General features: G+C 43.6%; 1 protein-coding gene across 1 annotated transcript in view; it reads left to right on the plus strand.

Annotated features, from left to right (window-relative positions):
- Positions 1 to 20,465, plus strand: part of FRAS1 (Fraser extracellular matrix complex subunit 1) — a gene marked incomplete at both ends in the record, with an annotated part of 162,350 nt that overhangs the window by 83,008 nt on the left and 58,877 nt on the right. The window contains 7 exons of the mRNA XM_082482436.1: positions 1,654 to 1,797; positions 3,536 to 3,676; positions 4,548 to 4,688; positions 5,576 to 5,749; positions 9,055 to 9,195; positions 11,236 to 11,379; positions 18,717 to 18,869. Of these exons, the coding sequence (XP_082338562.1) occupies positions 1,654 to 1,797; positions 3,536 to 3,676; positions 4,548 to 4,688; positions 5,576 to 5,749; positions 9,055 to 9,195; positions 11,236 to 11,379; positions 18,717 to 18,869 (1,038 nt within the window). The remainder of the gene's footprint in view (positions 1 to 1,653; positions 1,798 to 3,535; positions 3,677 to 4,547; positions 4,689 to 5,575; positions 5,750 to 9,054; positions 9,196 to 11,235; positions 11,380 to 18,716; positions 18,870 to 20,465) is intronic.

Here is a 20,465-nt window from a genome sequence, read left to right on the forward strand (position 1 = left end):
ATAAGCACAAACATAGTTTCTCTATCTCATTAATTAACAAACCCAAGAGCAGCTATGGCCTCAAGCAGACAGAAGGAGCATAGAAACCATGCAGAACAGGAGTGAGATGGGAGCCGTGGTGATGACTGGTTTGCTGTGAACTCACGTCTGTCTGGATTGCGAACACTTCCACTCTCGCCTATTACTGGGGAGAGGATGAATTCTCTCTCACTTCGGGGATTTATTTTGGCAGGAAGTGTTTTCTTTTGTCACTGTTCCGTATGTAAATGTGCTCTTAGCTATGTGGATGAGCTGCTGCTGTGTCTGCTGGTTCCTGCGTTACACTGAGAGCACTCACAGATGAGTTTTTCTTGGGTGGCTGCAACTTCAGACGTGTTTGCGGATACAGGGCAAATGTCAAAAAGTTCTGTTTTCTCCCAGCTGCTGTGGTCTGGGAGCACAAGCATGTACCTGCCTTATTGTGAAATAATAATTTTAGAGAACATCTTTGGAACATATCTGGGTGTAATCGAGAAAAAAAATCTGATAGCTAAAAGTACTGTAATTTGCACAGTTCCTGCAAGCACTGGTAGCACAGGATTTAACATGAGTCTACATCACAGATTCCATAAACGGTAACTACTGTGGGCTGAATTTCCCTCTCAGCTGAACTTGTACAGTTTCAAATAAGGTGGCTCATTCAACAGCTATTTTGAGAGGCCAAATTCAGCCCCATACAGTTCTTAGTTTAATTTTAAGATGTCATCATGCTCGAGGATCGCTCTGTTTTGCCTATGTGTTCCTGTTCCCAGATGCCACGGAGAAGGCATTTATACTGCCAGCATTGCAGGAATGTGATATACTTCAGGAATATCTGAAACATTACTGTGTCCCAGCCATGATACGTGGCTCACCCACAGAGCAAAGTAGCTGGTATCTTAACTCGGGGAAGGAATGCCCGTCCCTTTTGCTGGCAATGACAAGGAAATGACACACAGCACCTGCTGTACTGGACCTGGGACCCACTTCCCACCTTTCCCCAGGAATTACTCAGTCTGAGCACGTGAGGATTTCTGACCTGCTCGACCAGATCACCCCACAGCCAGAAGTCAGTTCCTTCTGCACCAGTTCAGAGTGCTGGAAGGGCAGAAGGAGTTGTTTCTAGAAGCAGGCTGTCTTGTTTTTAATTTTGCAGGATGTTGATTGCAGCCCTGCAGCCTAATTCTGTGTTTGTAGATGAGGCTGGGTTAATGTCAGTAGTCACTGCAAGGACCTCATTGCGGGTCTGGTTTTTAAGTAACGTGTGATGGGATCTCTTCCCGTTTCCCTTTGTGTTTGTACAGCCCCTAGCACCAGGATGAACAGGATTTAACAGCATTACCAACTCTCCTACTAGTCTGATTACAGCTACGGAAACTGCTCTAATGTATACTGCATGTCGTATTGCAACTACAAAACGAAGCTGTAAATTGTACCCCTGAGATGGCTTGGATGAAAAATACGAACATAACAAGAGCAGTGGTTTTTTATTTTCTTCTCCTTTTCTGAATGCCTGTGAATTTAAGGAACAAAACTGAAAAAAAAAAAAAAAAGTGAATTACTGCAAACTCTTCATTTTAAAGAGATGATTGGAAGTTGAATGTTTGTTAATCCTGCACCTTTCTTTTCCTGCAGCTTGTCACGAGTCCTGTTCCTCCTGCTGGGGTGCTGCTGAGAACAATTGCTTGTCCTGCAAAGACACATCACGCGTGCTGAAAGCAGGGCTCTGCGTGGCCAGCTGTGGACAGGGATTTTATACAAAGGATGGAATCTGCAGCGGTAAATACCTGGGTTTTTTTCTCCAATTGCAAAAAGTTTGAGAAATGCTCTGCAAAAAAAGAATCAATATTTCATTTAGCCGTGCAGCAGCTGTGATTTTATTCATGTCTAAGCTGCCAGATGCACCTTGTGCGTAAATATCGGATGGGGAAAGCTGCTGTTTGTTTGCAAGATTATTAATTCATTTAAGCTAATCAGATGCTGAAAGGTTTAAGGTTTTTTCCCTCGCTGAACAGCTTGAAAGCCTAACTGAGTTGTTTCTGAGGGCTTGACAAATCCATTTGTCTGCGGAAATAAAAATGGCCTTTGCCAGCAGGTTTCTGTACATTTGATTATAATTCAGCATCACAGTAACTAATACCCGCACAACAGATGAGACTTGGGAGCTGGGAAGGTTTGCTGAGAAAAGGGGAGAAGATGGCTGGAGGGAATTAAAAGACCTGAGTCGAACAGATTATGAAGGGGAAAAAAATATCAAATAAGGAATCTAAGATTTGCCACAACCATTCAGGTCAAGTCTGGGTTTCTGCTGGCAGCCACCTCCAGCTGCTTTGAAGGACTGTCCAGCATAGCCAGGAGAAATGACACAGGCATTGTCTGTCTTCATGCAGGTCTGTCTGAGCCACAGCTAGCTAGAGGAGGCTTAAACCCTGGAGCGTGTTGACAAAATTGTCGCTATTCTGGCCACATCTGGATGAATTTCACTTTGACCCCATTCCCCTTCAGTTCGGTTGATGTCTATGCCAGTAATTGTTACTCACCTGTGTTTTGAAGTGTGCAGGCTTGAAATCTTACATCTGTAGCCGAAAATCCTTTAAGTTCAAAAGGAAATTTAACTTAGATGCAGCTTGGCCGTAATTTTGATTTTTATTGCCAGTGATTTCTCAAAACTGCATAGCTGTTCCTCACAACCTCCAATATTCAGGCCTTTGATCTTCTACCAAAACCATGCATTTTGATACCCAACTGGAGAGCTGTAAGCTGTCTTAAAGGGACACTTTCTGTTTGAAAAGAAAGAAAAATTGGTTAAGTGAAGTGCTTGGCCCTCCTGCGTATACAGCAGCAGCAGTGCTACTGACTTAGGGAGGCCGGAGTTTCATAGTGCTCTTAGGCAACAGGTCAGTCAACTTCAGAACTGGCTGCCTGGGAGAATATAGACCACAGGAATTGGTAAGAAAAGTTAATCATGCTTGATTTTAGATGCATTTTCACACTTAAAACTTTGACTTGAAGAAAAGGGTGCGGATTACAATTTTTTTTTTATGAACTTTTCCCTCGTCTCTTACTTCCTGAACAGTCTGATAGCTGATTCTTGTTGTACAAAGGTATGTAAAGATTTATGAGATGGCTTTCATACGTGAAATTGTGCAGAATGGTGCTCCCTGTTCACAGACTGTTGGTGAACAGGGAAAACATACTACATTAGCTGGAGGAGGTTGCGTCAGCAGTGGAAGGAGTGCTGGTGTAGACCCATTTCTGGTATTTGTACTTACGGGATACAGGTCAGTAAATACCTGTCTGCACTCACACGTCTACCTCCGTGAATGTCACTACTTGTTCCAGGGAAGTGTGAAAGGTTACTTGTGCTGGAGAGGAATGTTTAAAGATGCCTTTCTGGCAAAGAAAGGACAAGGCACGGTTTGGTTTATTATTTTTTTTATCTATGTGGCCAGGTCAATGGCTCTGTTGTTCTTTGCTTATTGAGTGCATTTCATTAATGAGCTGTCCTTTTTGGCAGCTTGTGACCAGTTCTGTGAAACATGCTATTCAGACCAACCCAGGTGTTTGACCTGTGCTTCAGAGAAGTTGTTACATGATGGGAAGTGCATTTCAGAGTGCCCGGGCGGCTATTTCCCAGGTGTCAATGGAAGATGCAGAGGTAAGAGGCATATTTGCATGACCTTTTCTAAGGCTCTCAAGACACCCTCCACATATTGTTGTCTTTTCCCCAGTTGTTTACCTGGCGGGAGGGAATGTTAAGAGTACAGAAGGGCCACCAAGACGATCAAAGGACTGGGAAGCCTGCCGTATGAGGAAAGTCTGAGAGAACTGGGTTTGTTCAGCCTTGAGAAGAAAAGGCTTAGGGGAGACCTTGTTACCATGTCCCAATATTTAAAGGGTGGCTACAAAGAAGATGGAGACTCCCTTTTACAAGGAGTCACACAGAAAAGGTGAAGGGCAATGTGTACAAGTTACTCCTGGGGAGATTCCAGTTGCACACAAGAGGAAAATTTTTCCCAATGAGAACAATCAGCCATTGGAATAATCTCCGCAGGGAAGTGGCGGATTTCCCAACATTGGACACTTTTAAGATTCGGCTGGACAGGGTGCTGGGCCATCTTGTCTAGACTGTGCTTTTGGCAAGAAAGGTTGGACCAGATGATCCTTGAGGTCCCTTCCAACCTGGTGTTCTATCATTCTCTGATTCTATGAAGTGCGAGTGGGGACAGGGAGTTCGACCTCTTGTTTTCTTTGGTTCACTTGTGATAGATTGTTTTAAATCACCTCTTTGCCTTGCAAAGCATATTAAGACATGCTGAGATATATATTCAAAACAGTGTCTGAGTGAGGGTTATTACTGTTAGTACTTATCAGTACATGTGCGCTTCCGCTCTCATTAGTTCACAGAGCTGAGTATCATGCCAGCTGGGGGTTTTCATTGTTGGCTAAAGGAGGCCGTAGTCAGCAATACCACTCTCAAGGAGAAAAGAAGCAATATTTCAGTTCTGTGTGCTCTGTTTCTTTATCAGCTTGTCATGATTCATGCTCCACGTGTGAGGGACCTCTGGCCACTCACTGCACCTCCTGCTCCTTTCCTCTGGCATTGCACCGGGGCCAGTGCCTGCAGGGCTGTGGAGAGGGTTTTTACCAGGATCACAACGTCTGCAAGGGTAAGCTGCGTACTTAGATAAGTTTTCCAACTGCTGTAAAGCAGTGTATCTGTATTGGCTTTTGTCGGGCTGCGGTCAGAGTACACAGCTACGATGCCGGTCCTTTATCCTGTGCTGAACTGGTCAATGAGTAATTCCTGTGTTTGCCTCCTGATTGTTTTCTACTTTGAAAAAAAGCAAATTTTCTCAAACACTTTCTTCTTTCACGCCGTTTAGTGATCTTGGGGACATATTTTTTTTTTTCTCTATGCTGTTGAAATAAATGTGCATTGCTTCCAAGCTTTTCTTAAGACGTGGATGAAATTCTACACACCTAGTAGATTTGCTAACTCTGAGGTCATTTTCGCAGCAATGGTAAACCTGAAAATTTGGAAGATGAATTTGTGCTTCCCATGAGCGCTTCAGACTGTCATTTCTTGCTATCTCTTCTCATGGGATTGTGTTCACCGTTGCGGTTCCAGAAATTAAAGGAAAATTGACTGCCTGTGGCATAGTACCGCAGTTTTTCCCCAACGTTATTTGTTCATCAGGAAAAGAGCTGTTATTTGGGGGTGGGAGGGAAAGATGTCAAAGTATTTTTCCAAAATCTCTGTTCCATTATAGAAAATACAGCACCCCATCTGTTTATGGAACATATTTCTTAGCTTGTGAGTTGCTGCAAAGTGTATGCTCTTTGCTAGCTCTTTGAGCATCAGACTGTCTACAGCGATACAAAACTGGAAAGAGAGATGAACTAGAGGGACCCAAACCAGTTGTGTTCTCCCCTTTCTGTCTCACGTTCACGTCCAGATGCCCAGTTTTGCTGGGTTCTTGGGCCTTGTCCGTCTCTTTGAGACAGCTGTCCCCAGAGCCGTGGCTCTGACTTCTCTCTCGACCTCTGTGCACAGGTTGCCACCCATCCTGCCGCACTTGTGTCGGCCCGGAGGCCACTCATTGCCTGCAGTGCCGGACACCAGAGGACGTACTGCAGCCTCACCAGCCCGTGGAAGGAGCTGTACGTGGCCTTTGCCTCTCTCACTGCCAAGCCCGGTTTTACGTGGATAGCACAGGAGTCTGCAAACGTGAGTAGAGGATGGGAACAGCTCTTCAAAGCCTTCAGCATAGGGCCGGAATGGATTTTTAGGTATTCAGGGTGGTCTTGTACGATGTTTGATTCTTATGTGCTTTGAGCTCCTGTGTTTGCCTTGTGACAGTCATGAATGTTTAAACTCAGTAACTTTCAGAATGGCGTATACTAGTACTTTTGAGGGAAAATATACGTATAATTTGTAACTAAAGAATTCAGGTACTTTTTTTAAAAATGACTGTGTTTAAGTCTGCAGAGCTTAGCCTAGCTTTCTTTTCATTGAAGTTGAGAATGTGATTTTTACCACTGACTTATTTTGAAGGAGGATCAATCCTTAAATCCTTTTCAGAAAAGACTGAGCTGTCTCCTTATTAGCCTTTGGAGCAGGTCAAGACATCCCACAGCAGTCTTTTCTTTTGAGGAGGCTCTTCTGATAGATGCCCTGCAGCGCACGTGCCATCACTGCTCCTGAAATACCAAGTGGGAAGCATTTCCATGAAGACTAGAGTTTGGAAAAGAGACTAACGTGGTGTACGTTTGGGATATGTGTGGTTTTGTACCACTTTGAGAGAAAACTGTTGTGGACTTCAGTGAAGTATGTTTACTGAGTGGATTAGCAACCCAGTCTGTCTGGCTATACAGAGCTTGTGGCAGCTGGTGTGAATGGATGTCTGTACAACAAACCTCTTGCAATATCTGGCAAATAACGCAGACAGAAGCAGGCTGAGAGATTAGACGGAACGTCTTGTGCCAACACAGCCCACCCTAAGCCTAAGAGGAAATGATGCTTTCGGAAATGGCAGTGATTTCCCTGTGTGGAAAGACCAGTCGTAGAAACAGTGACTCTACAGCACTTAAGGAAAGTAATAGTAATAACAGTAGCAACAGTGCTACTGGTGGCTCTTTCTTCCTGTTGAAAAAAACTTTTTTTACAAGTGAATGTAATTGAAAATCCATTTATTTTGATTTTATCTCTTCATCTCAACTTGATGGAAAGAATCTGTCCAACTCATTTTTTGGCCTTAGGGGATCTTAAAAAAGGAAGAAGTGGCATTTCTTTTGGTGGAATGTTTCTGTCGTTAACTGTGACCTGCACAGACCAGAAGGTATCTAGTGCTTTGGATTGGTTCCTGAAGGCAGTAGTGTAGAGCCTCCAATCCACGCAGTGGCCATTCCTTGGCAGGTAATGGGTTTTCTCGGCTTGAGTCCAGGTTATGGTATAGAAACTGAGTGAAGAAATCCATATACCACTGCCTCAGATGGGTGAACAGACCTGTACAAACAGGCCCGAGCAGAGTTCGGTGACAGTGCTGAATTATGTCACTGGGCAAGAATGCCGGCACAGCCCCACATGTTATTAGCTCTGCCCTATTAGTAGTGGCATTAGAATAGTGATTTGATTTATTGCAGAAGGGTGTGAGGATTCAAGATGTCAAGCTTTGAGCTACCCCTGTAAAATACTCACACAAAGTTTGTAGATGCACCTTTTGGAAAAAAGTGAACCCACAACAGATGTGTACCATGCCTACGTTATCTGTGCAGAACGGAAGCCCATTCATACTTAGGCTAAAATGTTGGTTTTGAAGGTTTTACCTGTGTGGTTGTGAATTTCTCACCAAACCGCAGAAACATCTCTATATTTTTCTAATGCTTGAGATTTCCTTGATGAAACTGTAAGAAATTTCTCTCTGATATGATGTGAGTCCCTTGAGCCAAAGATAGTCCTGGACACACTGCATTTGTGATGAGGATCCCTGACTTCTCTCCCTGACTCTCTGGCAGACAGCTAAGTGTACTTGTAGAAATCATTTGATTTCATTTCTTCTCTCCAGCCCTGTGTCCCTCTTGTCTCCTGTCGTGGTTTAGGCTAAATCCACCACTGGGGACCCGAGGGACCCCAGATGGGACCGACAGATGCTCCCCTCTACACCTCTTCAAAGAGAGAGACAGAGGAGGAAAAAGAGACTTATGAGTTTAGAAGGAACTAAACTACTTTAATGAAATATTAATAATAAAATAAAAAGAAATAATGAAATATATACAAAACCGTATCAAGCTCCCAAGATGGCAATCACGTCACCGGCTGGCACTGGGGCAGTCCCAGGCTGGGCTCAGTGATGGACGGGAACTGGATTCCGGATCTGCATTCAGGATCGGGATCACAGGCAGACGAACAGAGTCCTCCTCAGACGTCGGCCATTGAAGGAAGAGCCCGTGACCCTTTGATCCCTCAGCTTTTATACTGAGCATGAGGCAGATGGGATGGAATACCCTGTTGGTCAGTTTTGGGTCACCTGTCCTGTCCACTCCTCCCTGCAGGTGGGACCCCACTATGCTTTTCCGCTTCCGACCCTCCAACGTGGGAAGTAACAAAGTTGGTTGGCCTTGGGGGTTATGGCAATAAGTATAAGCAAGAGCCTCTCTGCATACCATGCCCGGGCATCAGCTATAAACTCTGCAAGAGTGAACATTGTCTGCAAAATATGCAGTTAATTCCAGTAGTTAGAAGAGGCCCAGCTAAGAGCGAAGTTGCTGAACAGAATTGGTTCTGTTTCACCTCAAACCAGGACATCTCCCTAGAGGGCAGGAAGTCTCTCTTTGTGCTCAACCATGACTCTCACAGCGGAATCTGTGGCCTCGAGTCACTGCTCTGATAAGTACTAGGTTTTTAACTGATGAGTTTATATATTTATTTAATCAGATTACTTAGTTTAAGATGGCTTGGTTTAGGGTCAATACCAGTAAAGGTGAAGTCTGACTTTTTGACTGCACTCTTTTCCTTCTTGCTGAATGATCCTTCTAATGAGCGTTCACTTCACTAGCTGTAAAGTCAGGTGGGCAGCCCACCTCTATGTATATTTACTTTTACTGCTCCAGAATGGCTGATGATAACCATGCAGTGATGCTGGATAAAAAATCCTTCCCGGAGTAACTGTAGGGTGATAGTGAAAGATGATTTCACAATCTGGTAAGACTGCAGAAGCCCAAAGCTCTTATAGGGAGGAGAATAGTATTACATGGCATTGTGCCTCTTAGTTTTCTGTTTCAGTAATGAATTGTGTGGGTGCAAAAGAAGATTAAATATGCAGCTGTCTGTGGCTGCTCCTTATCTTCAAGAAATGTGCTATACAGCCTGCTCTTTCGACCTTTCACAAGCAGAGAATCCTGTAAAGGAAATACTTTCCTGTTGTCATTGAGGAGCTTTATCCCAATCCAGGTGGACTCTAGGGCAGTAACAAGTCAGATAAGCTAAAACTAATTTGGCGTGGTCTGTCTTCTTGTTTTTTCCCTTCCTTGCAGGGTGCCACTCCTCCTGCGCAGGCTGCGTGGGGAACACTTCTCAGAACTGTACGGCTTGTCTGTCTTCCCACGTCCTGCTTGAAGGCAGGTGCCTCTCCGAATGCCCAGAGGGGCTGTTCAGCCACGAAGATCACTGCTACCGTGAGTGCATAGTGCAGGCACCTGCAGCTCATACTGCTGAATTTCATTGCATACCCGTTTTGTAATGCATTTCTCAATATAATTAGAGATGCTGTCAGATTTATAGGAGGCTATTTAAGTATTTTCAGGGGAGAATAGGATAGTCCAATTTCAGGAAATGGAATCTCCTCCTAATGGGAGAGAGGCGTACACATTGAATTGTAAATTATAATCAGTTTTGCTTCTCTGGACCGTTTCCCTGAAGATATTTTGCGTTTCATTTCAGTAGGCTTGGATGATGTTCTTAGCCAGCGCGCTGTGGCAAAAGAGGTCTTTACTGGACCACACTGAAAAATGATCTGCTTTTATTAGGCTAGATAAGCATATTGTCCATTGAATTAGCTTTATTTTTAATCTGCTTCTAGCTGTAGGGCTGGGTTTAGAAGGAAGGAATTCTGCAGATACAGGAGCAAAGCCATTACACTTGTGAACATCCCTGATCAGTAGTGGGGACAGTGTTTTTTATTTGTGTCTCAGCCTTGCCCACCAGTCAGCAAGTGGCCTTCATTCAGCTTGTTTGATCTCATCTAAGCAGATGACTGTGACTCCTGACCTTCTAAGTGACTGCAACGATTAAATCCTGTTTGCCACTTGCAGAAAACGGTGGCCTTTGGGGTATGCCGTTCATTACAAGCTGCTAAGTACAGTGGGTGAGGAAACGCGGGCGTTTGAAACCTGATTAGTCCCTTCAAGGTCATCTGAAAGTTTTCTGCAGTTTTATAATAGATTCACTGGGTCAGGTGTCCATATATCTGTTCTGGCAGTAGGAGAAATTTACTGGTCGCTTCCCCGGGAGGCCTCAAGTTTAGAGAGAAAAACCTCTCCTGAAGTCCATTGCTCTATTTATTCAATTTATTCACCCAAGGAACAACTCTATAAATACATTTATTTGGCAGGCCGTTGTAAAGATTCATCACTTTTGAGGTTGTGCGCTGTCACCTTAGAGCTGAGGTAACTGCTGAACGCTGCATTATGCAGTTTCAGGCTTATGTAAATGTCTTAGAAACAAAATTTCAGTGTCAGGAAAGTGGCATCTTTCTGTATGCTGCCAGCTTAGATCTCCTGCTGTTTTTGAAACAGCGAAGCTCAATTAATGTAGGTGTGTCTCGAAAAGGGATTCTTCCTTTTGAACACTGAATTCATGATTGCTGAGAGGTGGTGGGACGGGACGTGTTAGGTCTTAAAACACTGGAGCCTTGTGCTGTGGCAGCTGCGAAATGCTGGGCTTCCATGTGGGGAGCGAGCAATTGTATGTAGCCTGGGGGAGTCCGGAGGTGGGAGATTTTTGAAGCTGTGTGCTTTTATTCATAGAAGAGCTTTAAAAGTAGTTTTTAAGGGTTTTTTATAGATCATTAGCCGCAGTATTCCTGTCTCCCTCAGATGTGTAGCGTGGAAATCCTGGAAATGAGGCATCTGTCTTTAAAGGTAGAAGGATACAAAAGCAGCCTGGGTGAAATATTTTTGAGCAATCTTAACCACTTTCTCTGCAATCTTTTTGTTGAGCTTTTAGCAGACAGAATAGCTAATGAGCTGGCACGGCATTCAGGTCTTATAGGTTTCAGTTTGGGAGGGCTTTGTGCAGAAATCATTCCTGGATTTTCCACTTGTTAATATCAAACTCATGCCACTATGAGTTCATACAATCCCAAGATGTTTAGTTTATCTCCCCTGTGCATCCCACCCTCTTATGTGCACAAACATGTGCTGGAGGGAGGAATCAAAGGGCCAATCTCTTTATATTTTATATAGATCTATACCTTGATTAATGCAGAGAGCAAATAATTTTTAAATTGACAACTCATTTCTCATCTTTTTTATTCAAAATGACAATGTAAGAGCCTTCTAAACCACAACTCTGCAGTCACCGGTGCTATTAGATCATTTTATGTCTATGTTTTATGGGAGTAAATGATTATTATAGGGGCTGGATTTCTGGGGAGGGGAAAGTGTAAGGTGGATTATAGCAAGAGCATAACAACAAGTGTTGATTTTCTTCTCTAGCCTGTCATCCATCCTGCAAGACATGCCGTGGCCCTTCTGATTTGGAGTGCTTAACCTGCCATCCCCATGCGACTCTAGCTAGTGGGAAGTGCAGGACTAGCTGCAAGGAAGAGCAGTATCTCAACCTGGTGGGATATTGTGTGGGTAAGTAAGAGGAGATGGCGTGGGTCATGCAGTGTGATGATCTTTCTGTGGCATTAACCGGGTACTTGAGCACACACCATGAAGAAATCAAAATGCCTGTTATGAGCAGAGTGTCACACAGATGAAAATAACCATGAGGAAACTCTCCAGTGACCGCAGCGTATCGCGAAGCCACTTGCCACTGCTGCTATACATATCTTCACTAGAGCTGCGTGAAGTCAATTGCAAATTGTGTAAGGCAGGTGGTAGTGAGAGGGAGACAAGGCTGTCCTTTGCGAGGCTTACTGCTGCACCTTTCGGTGTGAAGTCTTGAGATCGTACGTATGGACCAGTATGTCTGGGAACCATCAGAGCATTCATATACTTATTAACATCATAATGAGCATACTCTTAACAATACAGTGGGCTGCAGTTCCACTCTTTTGAGTGGCAATGTGCTTGCCTTTGCCAGGCCAAGCGCTTATCTGTGTCTCACTCCAGTCTGAGCTTTACCTGTCACCGTAGAGCCAAGCTTGGGGGACCCAGAGCCAGGAAAGCTGCTTAGGTCCTGCACACAGCTTCAGTCAAGTGAGTTAAGGATCACCTGTGATTCAGAGAAGCAGTTTATGGGGTCCTAAAGAAAAATTGGCACAGCTAGCATTACTGTGTGCATTTTGGGGAGGTAACAGGATTTCTATATAGGGGTTGTACTTTGTGGGTGCTCGGTGCCTGCACTTAAGCCTATCATCAGAAGCCACTGATTATATTTATCTGTTTAAAAAGAAAAATCACTTTTAATCCATCACACTTTTAATCCATCATCCGTGCATAAGCATATCCTGGGAACTGCTCCCACAGTCTCTGAGCTTTATCAAGTCATTTTTTTTCTTTATCAAAAAAAGATGCGATGTGTGAGGCTTAATGTAGGCTGAATAGTTCTAAATAAGATAAGGGATCCTAAGAAGAGGATACATTAGATGTAATAAACGTATCCATTGAGATGCCATTGTTCTAAATTTAATATAGATGATTTGCCTTCACAGAGAGTTCTTTTTGTTTACATATGTGTGTTGGATTTTTTTTAATCAAAGACTTGTTTCTTTGCTCCCCACAGACTAATTTTATGAACCATTTTTTCATCTTCCTTTTAAATAACAGTTATTTTTATATCTGCAGAGACAGAGAGACGGGAAACAAAGTATCTGAGGAGTAGGAAAATGTCCTATAAGTATTGTACAGCTCCTTAGGTATACAAGAAATCAGTTTGAGGAATCAAGATGTTTCATACAGTCAAGTAATTACAATGTGGAAATAATTCAGCATTTCAGTGTAAAGAGCTGTCTCTACCCTGTAAAATTTCTGGGGCTCCAACAATACTTATCAATGTCCTGTCACATCATAGCTGTATGCACTTTATTTCTTCCACCTTATTTTCCCATTACTTTGCTTTATGCTTCCTATGAAAAAAGGCCTGTGGAAATGTGGTTTTCCAGCTGTAAATTTCTTTGGAAAAACTTAGTAACATTTATTATAAACCAGGATTCTTTCTGAGGAGGGTTTACTGTGCTGCTTGCTGCATGCTATGTGCTTTAATTATCCCTTTTAGACTGCTGTTAACTGTTAAGTTTGGCGAGGTGTCATGGAGCAGTAAGTATGCTCTCCAAATCCCGGGTGATTAGGTGGACATCACAGTGCCCAGCAATAATGAGGAGCAGAAATTGGAAACAATGGGCTCACTCAGGCAATGTGGAGGGCAAGGTTTGACCTCCAGACGCGCTACACTGACAGTGATGAATCATCGGCGAAGAACCTTCTCTGACTTTCTGGGCTCCAAAGCGATTGCAGTCTGGTGATGCATCCTTCCCTTGCAAACGAACAAGCTTCATTTCGAAGCCCTGTAGGTCACGAACATGGTCCACTGTTTGGAGACTTGTCTTCTCAAAGGAGAAACATGTTTTCAAGGCTTGGTTCACAACGCCTGGCATCGTTGAGTGTCAGTAGTGTTTGGATCTGTGCCCCCAAAACAGGAGAGAAGGCTTTCCAGGTGCAATATAGTAAGAGCGTAAGGAGACTCCTTTCCTCCTCCCAGCTCTGACCTTAGTTTTGCTGCATGACTCCCTTGTGCCAGTCCTGCCTTCCAGAAGCCACTACAGATAGTCCTTATAGCATAGGAAACCTTAACATTCAGGTGGTCTTGCACATAGATGCATCGATGTTTCTTTGTCTATCTGAAGTTTTGAACATTCTGGTGGAGGAACAAGGTTACTTGTTGCCTTTAAAAAAAAAAAGTTGTGCTTTGGTCTGGGATCTGCAGCCTGTGCCAAATTTATGTCTGATGTTTAAGCAAGGGATGCTTGTTGCCAGTTCTGCTAGAGATAAAGAGCTCCACATCCAGGTTGTTAAATTTCACTCGTTCTTCTCGTTCAGCACTGATTGAAATGCTAAATTTGCCCTTGCAGTTATTAATTACCAGTTAAAGAGCAGCTGTCCCATAAAAGAGACCATTAAAATCCCTGACACTTGCATAATGTATGATTTTCATCAGAATCTAACAAAGCTTTTTCCTTTGCTTCCCAAAGCAATATTTTTTTCCAATTATCTTCACATTTATCTCTAATTCCCGACCCTCCAGGCAGAACTGTCTTACAGCTTATGGGGACTGCTGTGCATTATAGCCGCCTGTCATACTTTATGGACCTGCAGGGAAAGATCTTTCATACAGAATGGAGAAAACCAGCTGTCACTTGAAACCATTGCCTGTGAATTAATGTTGGTTTTGTACATGTTACCTGAATGAAGATTGAAACATTTGCCTTGTTAATAGAAAAAAAGATCTTGTTTTCAGCAGTTTATCAAATAAGCATTTCAAATGTAAGCAGAAGAAAGACAAAATGGCCTCAAGTTTCAAAAGATTAATGAGTTTCTAAGGTCTGGTTTGGGCACGCTGAATCTGTGCCAGTCTTCTTTGAGAGTACTCAATTGATTAATTTTATTTTATAGCTAAAGTGTATGTACAGGAATGTGTTTGTGGCTTTAGCAATCGCCTGTTGAGTCTCAGCACTTTTGTGGTTTTTGTTTTCCCAGTTTGAAAACACTCTTTGTTTTCCCTCTCCCTCTTATCCAAGACAACTTCAACGTTGCAATCGCCAATCTAAAAAAATAGCACCGTCACTAAAACCGTTGTCCTGCTCATAAAACCCTGCCCTTTTCTGATTTGGATAAATCATATGCCTGCCTTGAGGTTTCCTCGTTGATCTTGAGGCTTCCTCATTGATCTTTTCCTGACTTTTCCTTCCTGGTGGCAGGGCGATTAGAAAAATGCAGAGGGACTGTTCAGTGGCCGAAGCAAGGAGTTGGCAGTCTGAGCTCTACTGGGTGCTCAGCTAAGGTGTCAAAGGATGCGAAGGACATCCTACCAGAATTAGTAGCGAGGGCAGCTGGCGTGAAATGAAACTCAAAACACTCGCTGATACAGTATCCCCCGAGGTCCTGTCTAAACTTCCAGCTGCATCTTCCTTGAAGGGGAACTCCCAATCCCCGTGTTCAGCTGCTCTGGCCCTTGCTTTCTGTGAAAGTTGTGCCGTTGTGAAAATGTTCAAAGATAAACCCGACGAGCTCGCTCAGGAGGATGCCTCTAACAAGCCTTTCTGCCTCGCTCTTAAAAATCCAGAAGGGACACTCTGACAACAAGAAATACATTCAGCTCCTTGTAAAATTAATGAGCTGTTGCCGTACTCTTAGAGAGACATTGATATCATCACACAGAGCTGGAGTTTCGCTGAGCAGAGCAAGAGGGAAATTGGCGGCTTAGCTCCACTTAGTCACTGGCGTGCAACCTCCTGCGGACATTAACAGCTGAGCTGCCAGAGGAGGAAAATGGAAGATCATTTCTCTACTTTGGTCTGGGCTCGTTGGTGCCAGGCACCATCCCCCTGGATTTCCCACCTTACGCTGCCCCGAGAAGCTCCCACCCTTTGCAGAGAAGATGCAGGCAGGTCCGCACAAACGTGGTTGCACTTTGCCAGAAGTTCACCTTGCTTGTTTGTGTGACAAATTGCCTTTCAGGTCTTTTAAAGGAAAGGCAAAAAACCTCTTCCAACAACCAGATCAATCAAAAAATCCTGGTCAGTGCTAGGCATCCTTCTGAATCAACCATACGGATTTTCTTTCTGGATTTACTTTTAAGGTGCTAGAGAATATTTGTGTGCTGACATGCCTGTAAGTTGCATGGTGCTGTAAGTACTGATTTAAAGGAGCGCTCTGTTGTAAACCTCATACTTTACCTTAGAGTATAGTACAAAACGTGCATCAGGAAATTTTTTTCTAAGGAACCTTTAAGTGAGGAGGTGTATTTAAACAATACAAGTGGTTGATTGCTTAGCAAATGGTGGAACTGAGGGGTAGAAATGCCTCTGGTTTCCTTTATGAGCATTCACAAGCACTTTAGAGATAATTTTGTCTCCCCAAACAGCCTTCTCTGTCTTGACAGGCAAGGGAACAGTGTATAATAGATACTTTCCATAGAGGAAGGGCACTATTTTCTTTGTTTTCTCTGCTTGCTAAGAGAAAGCTAAAGAGGGTGTGGAAGTAAAGTAACTCTGGAAATGGAAATCTGTGTAAGCAATTATGTTATACTTTACAATGAAAGTTGCTTTATAGGAAGATCAGTGATAGGTAAGGTGAGGGTTTCGGGGTTTTTTTTGCATAGAGGTGAATTGTCAAGGAGGAAATTAGAGCCAGCTGAAAGGGTAGGAGGAAAAAGCTTTGTTTGGACAGTGGGAGGCAAGTCAGTAGTCTCAAAAAGATGAGTAGGGAGGCACTGGTGGCACTACGAACAAGGTGGTGACATGCCGCCCTGAATAATCCAGTTTGGATACTGGAAGAAGTCTAAGTTATGTGTTGTACTGACCTGCAACAAACACAGGATGTGAAGCCTCCAAAAACCCAAAGCCCGCAGGCAGTAACTTGCCTGCTGGCTGAGCTGGAGTGAGGATTGACAGGGAGAAAGCAGAAGGAGGAAACAAATACGGCTGTGCAGTATTTTAGAGAAGCATAAAGCAAACGCTCCACTTCTTTTAGTCCTCGCTTCAAAGGGAGCCTGCTGTGAAAAATTTAAATAATCTTTCCCAAAACAAAGCACTTCAGTTCTTCCTTTACTCTCTCACTAGTTCCCCAATGTCCCTCAAATTCACCATGAGCGTCAGTTCTGTTTTTTTATTTGGTGTTGTGTGCTCTTTGATCACCAGGCTTGCAAAGGAACAAGAGAGCGATGGGGCTGATTTATCCTAAAACAGTAGCTGAGAAAAAGAACTCTTTCAATACACAGGAGCAAACATAGAGGCTATAAAGAGAAAACTACTGCAAGAGCACCTAGTTTTTTAGATACTTAGCTTTTTAAATGTTAGTTTGGGAGAGTCTAGTTATTTACAGCAGATATTGGCTATTTGAACACCCTAAGTTTTCTCTGTCTCCTTTTTATGCTCTGTTTATGGAATTTATTGGCCGTACACAGTGAGTTTGGTTACTTATTATATGTAGCCAAAGCTGTTTATTAGAGACCAGTGGCTCCGGCAAGAGAATAAACGGGAGGAGTATTATTTTAACAGTAAGGGGAGTAGACATACTACCAGGTAAATGTGGAAGCATGAGAAACTAATTGGATTTGTGTTAATTTTATTGAATATAAGTGCATAAAACTCTTCACCCCACCTCCAGCCTTATGCATACAAATTCCATACGGTGCTCAGGGTCTTTTGGATGATATCTTAGTCCTTGCTGTCTACGGTGATCCTTCAGTGAGGCTACAGATAGATGGCAGGTCTTTCCACTCTGATGTCAGTGCAGGGTTGGGATCTTTGGCTGTGAAGATTTATGGAGTGATGCCTTGGGTATTGAGTTCTCCTCCTGTGCAGTCAGAAGCTGCAGTACAATAACCCCGTTAAGCTGTAACCTTTCTAAGAAGGTTTGAGTTTTGTCACTGAGTTTGGAAGCATGACCCCATGTGCAGCTTTGCTTTTCTTACCACTGTCCTGACAGTGAGGGATTGAAAATCTAAGCATAATGTTTCTTCTCGCATGCCTTTACCTCCCCTCTGGCTGTTAATTTCCCATCTGCAAGGTTGAGAGTGTGAGGCAGAAACTAGATAGATTGTATACCCTGTAAAGTCAGGAGGTGGAGGAGGCAGCTGCTTTAAGGACCTTGAGTCCCTGCACGCAGTCAGAATTGCAGTCAGTTCTGAGCTGCATCTGTACTTTTCCACCAGTGTTTGGTAATAATCATCTATGTGTAATGCACAGAAGTCAGACTAGGGATAGACTCCAGTCACTATTACGTTCTTGCAGGTATGGATGCAGAATTCCTGCGGACTCCAATGTGAGCCTGTCTTCAGCTTGTAAAATTAGATTGCCTGACAATCTGTAGTAATGCTGTCACGAGAGACAAAAGACAGAAAGTTGAACCTTCAGTAGAGATCTGACAAGAGGCCAGGTACTCACATCAAGCCTCATTATTACATTTCTTTCAAGACAGTCGTCATTTCCTTTATAATTTTCTGAATTACCATAATGAGGATTAATTTGGCTTCCAGGTTGCCTTACACTGTACTGTTGTGCATACAAAAGGCTTGTTGTAAAAGCTTTTGAAGCACCTAAGTTCAGGCAGAGGTCAGGAGACACAAGCTTGTATGCTGCTGGGGAAAAAAGGAAAAGATTTGGAGGCACTCTCCTGCAACTCTAAATGCCTCTCTTGGCTTGGCTTTGAGGTCTGCAGTGGCCTTTTCAGGGTATGGATGTCTCGTTTGTGTGGGAAAATCTGAACAGTAAGAACTATGGGAGAACAGGTTGTGCTCTTTATTTTTCAACAGTGGGAGCAGAGGGAGGTGAATGCCTACAGCTGCCAGTGTAGTTTGTTAAAGATAAACCTGTAGGCAAAAGCACCTAAAATCAGAGAAAGGTTTGGGGAAAGCGAAGAGCTTTGAACTGGCGTCGTACAAAGTTTTCCCAAGCTCACTTAAGGATGGGAAAGAGGATGCTTGAATGGGGCAGGAGGGATGCGGAGAATGTGGTTGCGGAGGAAAAGTGAAAACGTTGTGATGGTCAGGAAGAGCTCAAGATGGGGTTGAGGGCAACAGGAAAGGAATGCACCTTGAATGCAGTAATTTCTGGTCATCTCTCTTACAGGCATCTGGAAGTGCAGTGCGTAGCACCTGATCCCAGCCCTTGTGCCCCAGATAGCACAAAGGGGCTCTGAAAGTTTACGTCCCTAATATCTTCCTTAAGTTCTCAGCAATGTGTTTCCCATTGGCAGTTCTGGTTGGTCCCTCTGTGATCACAGTGTCCCTTGTTCCCTGCTTCCTTTAGACTGCCACCCTTTGTGCCGTCAGTGTGTGGCCAACCTGCGGGACACCGGCAGCATCTGTCTGAAGTGCCAGAACGCCCGTCACTTGCTCCTGGGGGATCACTGCATTCCTGACTGTCCGATGGGATACTATGCGGAGAATGGTGCCTGCAAAAGTGAGTAGTCCCTACAAATGCCTCAAGGAGCTGCAAGGGACCGCCTGGATCCTTGCGAGATGTTCGGTGAAATGGTTCCTATTTAGTGAAGAAGCTTTGTCTAGCTGGCAGGACACTGCACTGGGAGCTAGAGGTATAATTTCTGGCTAATAACTCTGCCAGGTGGCTCAGAGCACTTTCTCCTTGCTCCCTGTAACCTGTGAGTTCTTTGAGGCAGACAGTGCTGAATTGTCCTGAGCACATGCTGAGGCTACTGGGACCTAAACCGCTGTGACAATACAATCAATAAGTGTAATGAGTACCAGACAGCAGTATACTTGAGAGGAGGAGGTGAAGGTGAGCTTTTCTCTTTCTCTCTGGTAAATCCCATCTCTCAAAGGCGGTGGCACAGAGAATAGGATGACGGTACACTATGTTCTGTGTAGGGTAGCTGCCCTCAGATCACTCCTGGAAAGAGCTGGGCTGTTAAAGGACAAGAAAGGATACCTTCAAACAGAGGCTTTTCGTGTGTGCCCATCACCAAGTCTTCCATCTGTGTGGTACCAGTACAGCGCTGGGATACTAACACTTGAAAATACTTTCCAGCTATTTGCTTTAAAGGGCTGTGCAACTTCTGCTCACAGAAGGCAGAACTCCAGCTGGTAGCAAGTTCTCAGGAAGTTTGCAACCTGAGATGGAACATCATCCTAGCTAAGGTCTCTCATGGAGACGTGTCTTGCTACAGTAATGGTCTGAAAGGTGATCCTTCGTAGCAGCTTCTAAAACAAAAAAGCCAATTTCATTCAGCATTTTAGGCTGGCATGAGAGATGCAGTGTTCCAGCTGCATGGGTGAAGCTGCACTGATAGCACATTTTATCCTCTAGCCTTCTGTACCTTCACCTTTCCCTGGATCTCCTCCAGGTTTTGTTGTTGATGTGGTTTCATACTGTGATCAATGTCTGAGCTGCTTTATATTTCTCTGACTTTTAAAAGAATAGGTTGCATTTCTTCTTACGTGGCCAATAGAGACACGTTAAAGCCCAGTGTTTTAACCCCACTGAGCAAAGGGTAGTGCAGTTTATTTTAAGAGAAAGAAAGCAAGACAGAAATTACACATATTAGAATCAAGATGTAGATGCTCCTTTTGCAGGAAGTGGCATTTCCTAATCCAGTCTGACAACTGACGGTTCATGTTTCAGAGCTTCTCTCCAGCACTCCAGGAGCGGTGTGTTTATTTACCTGTTTTTGACAAATGAAATCTCAGTCATGCATGAAATACACTCTGTGTCATTTAATTGGAAAGACCCCTGAAAGAGATATTTTGCCTTCCTGGAAATTTAAGCCTAGGGATAACATTTCTTTCCTTTGGTATAAAAGTTTCATTTAAAAGAAGTTTTGCATTATTCAAACTGTGTCAAAGCTCGCATTACGTTTTGTGCTGGCTTTGAAGATCTCCAGCACAGCGTAATGCAGTCGCTTCTCTGATTTCTTTGCACACTTTCACTCATGATTAATTTGGCCTGATAGGTGTAGTGATGGCATCAATCTTTAGGTAAAGGCCTATCAAGAAATAAAACAGACAAATAATTTTGTGAGTATGTACCCCCTTTGGAGAA

Source organism: Vanellus vanellus (assembly GCF_965231255.1).
Source record: "Vanellus vanellus genome assembly, chromosome: 4".
In the NCBI taxonomy this organism is placed as follows: Eukaryota; Metazoa; Chordata; class Aves; order Charadriiformes; family Charadriidae; genus Vanellus; species Vanellus vanellus.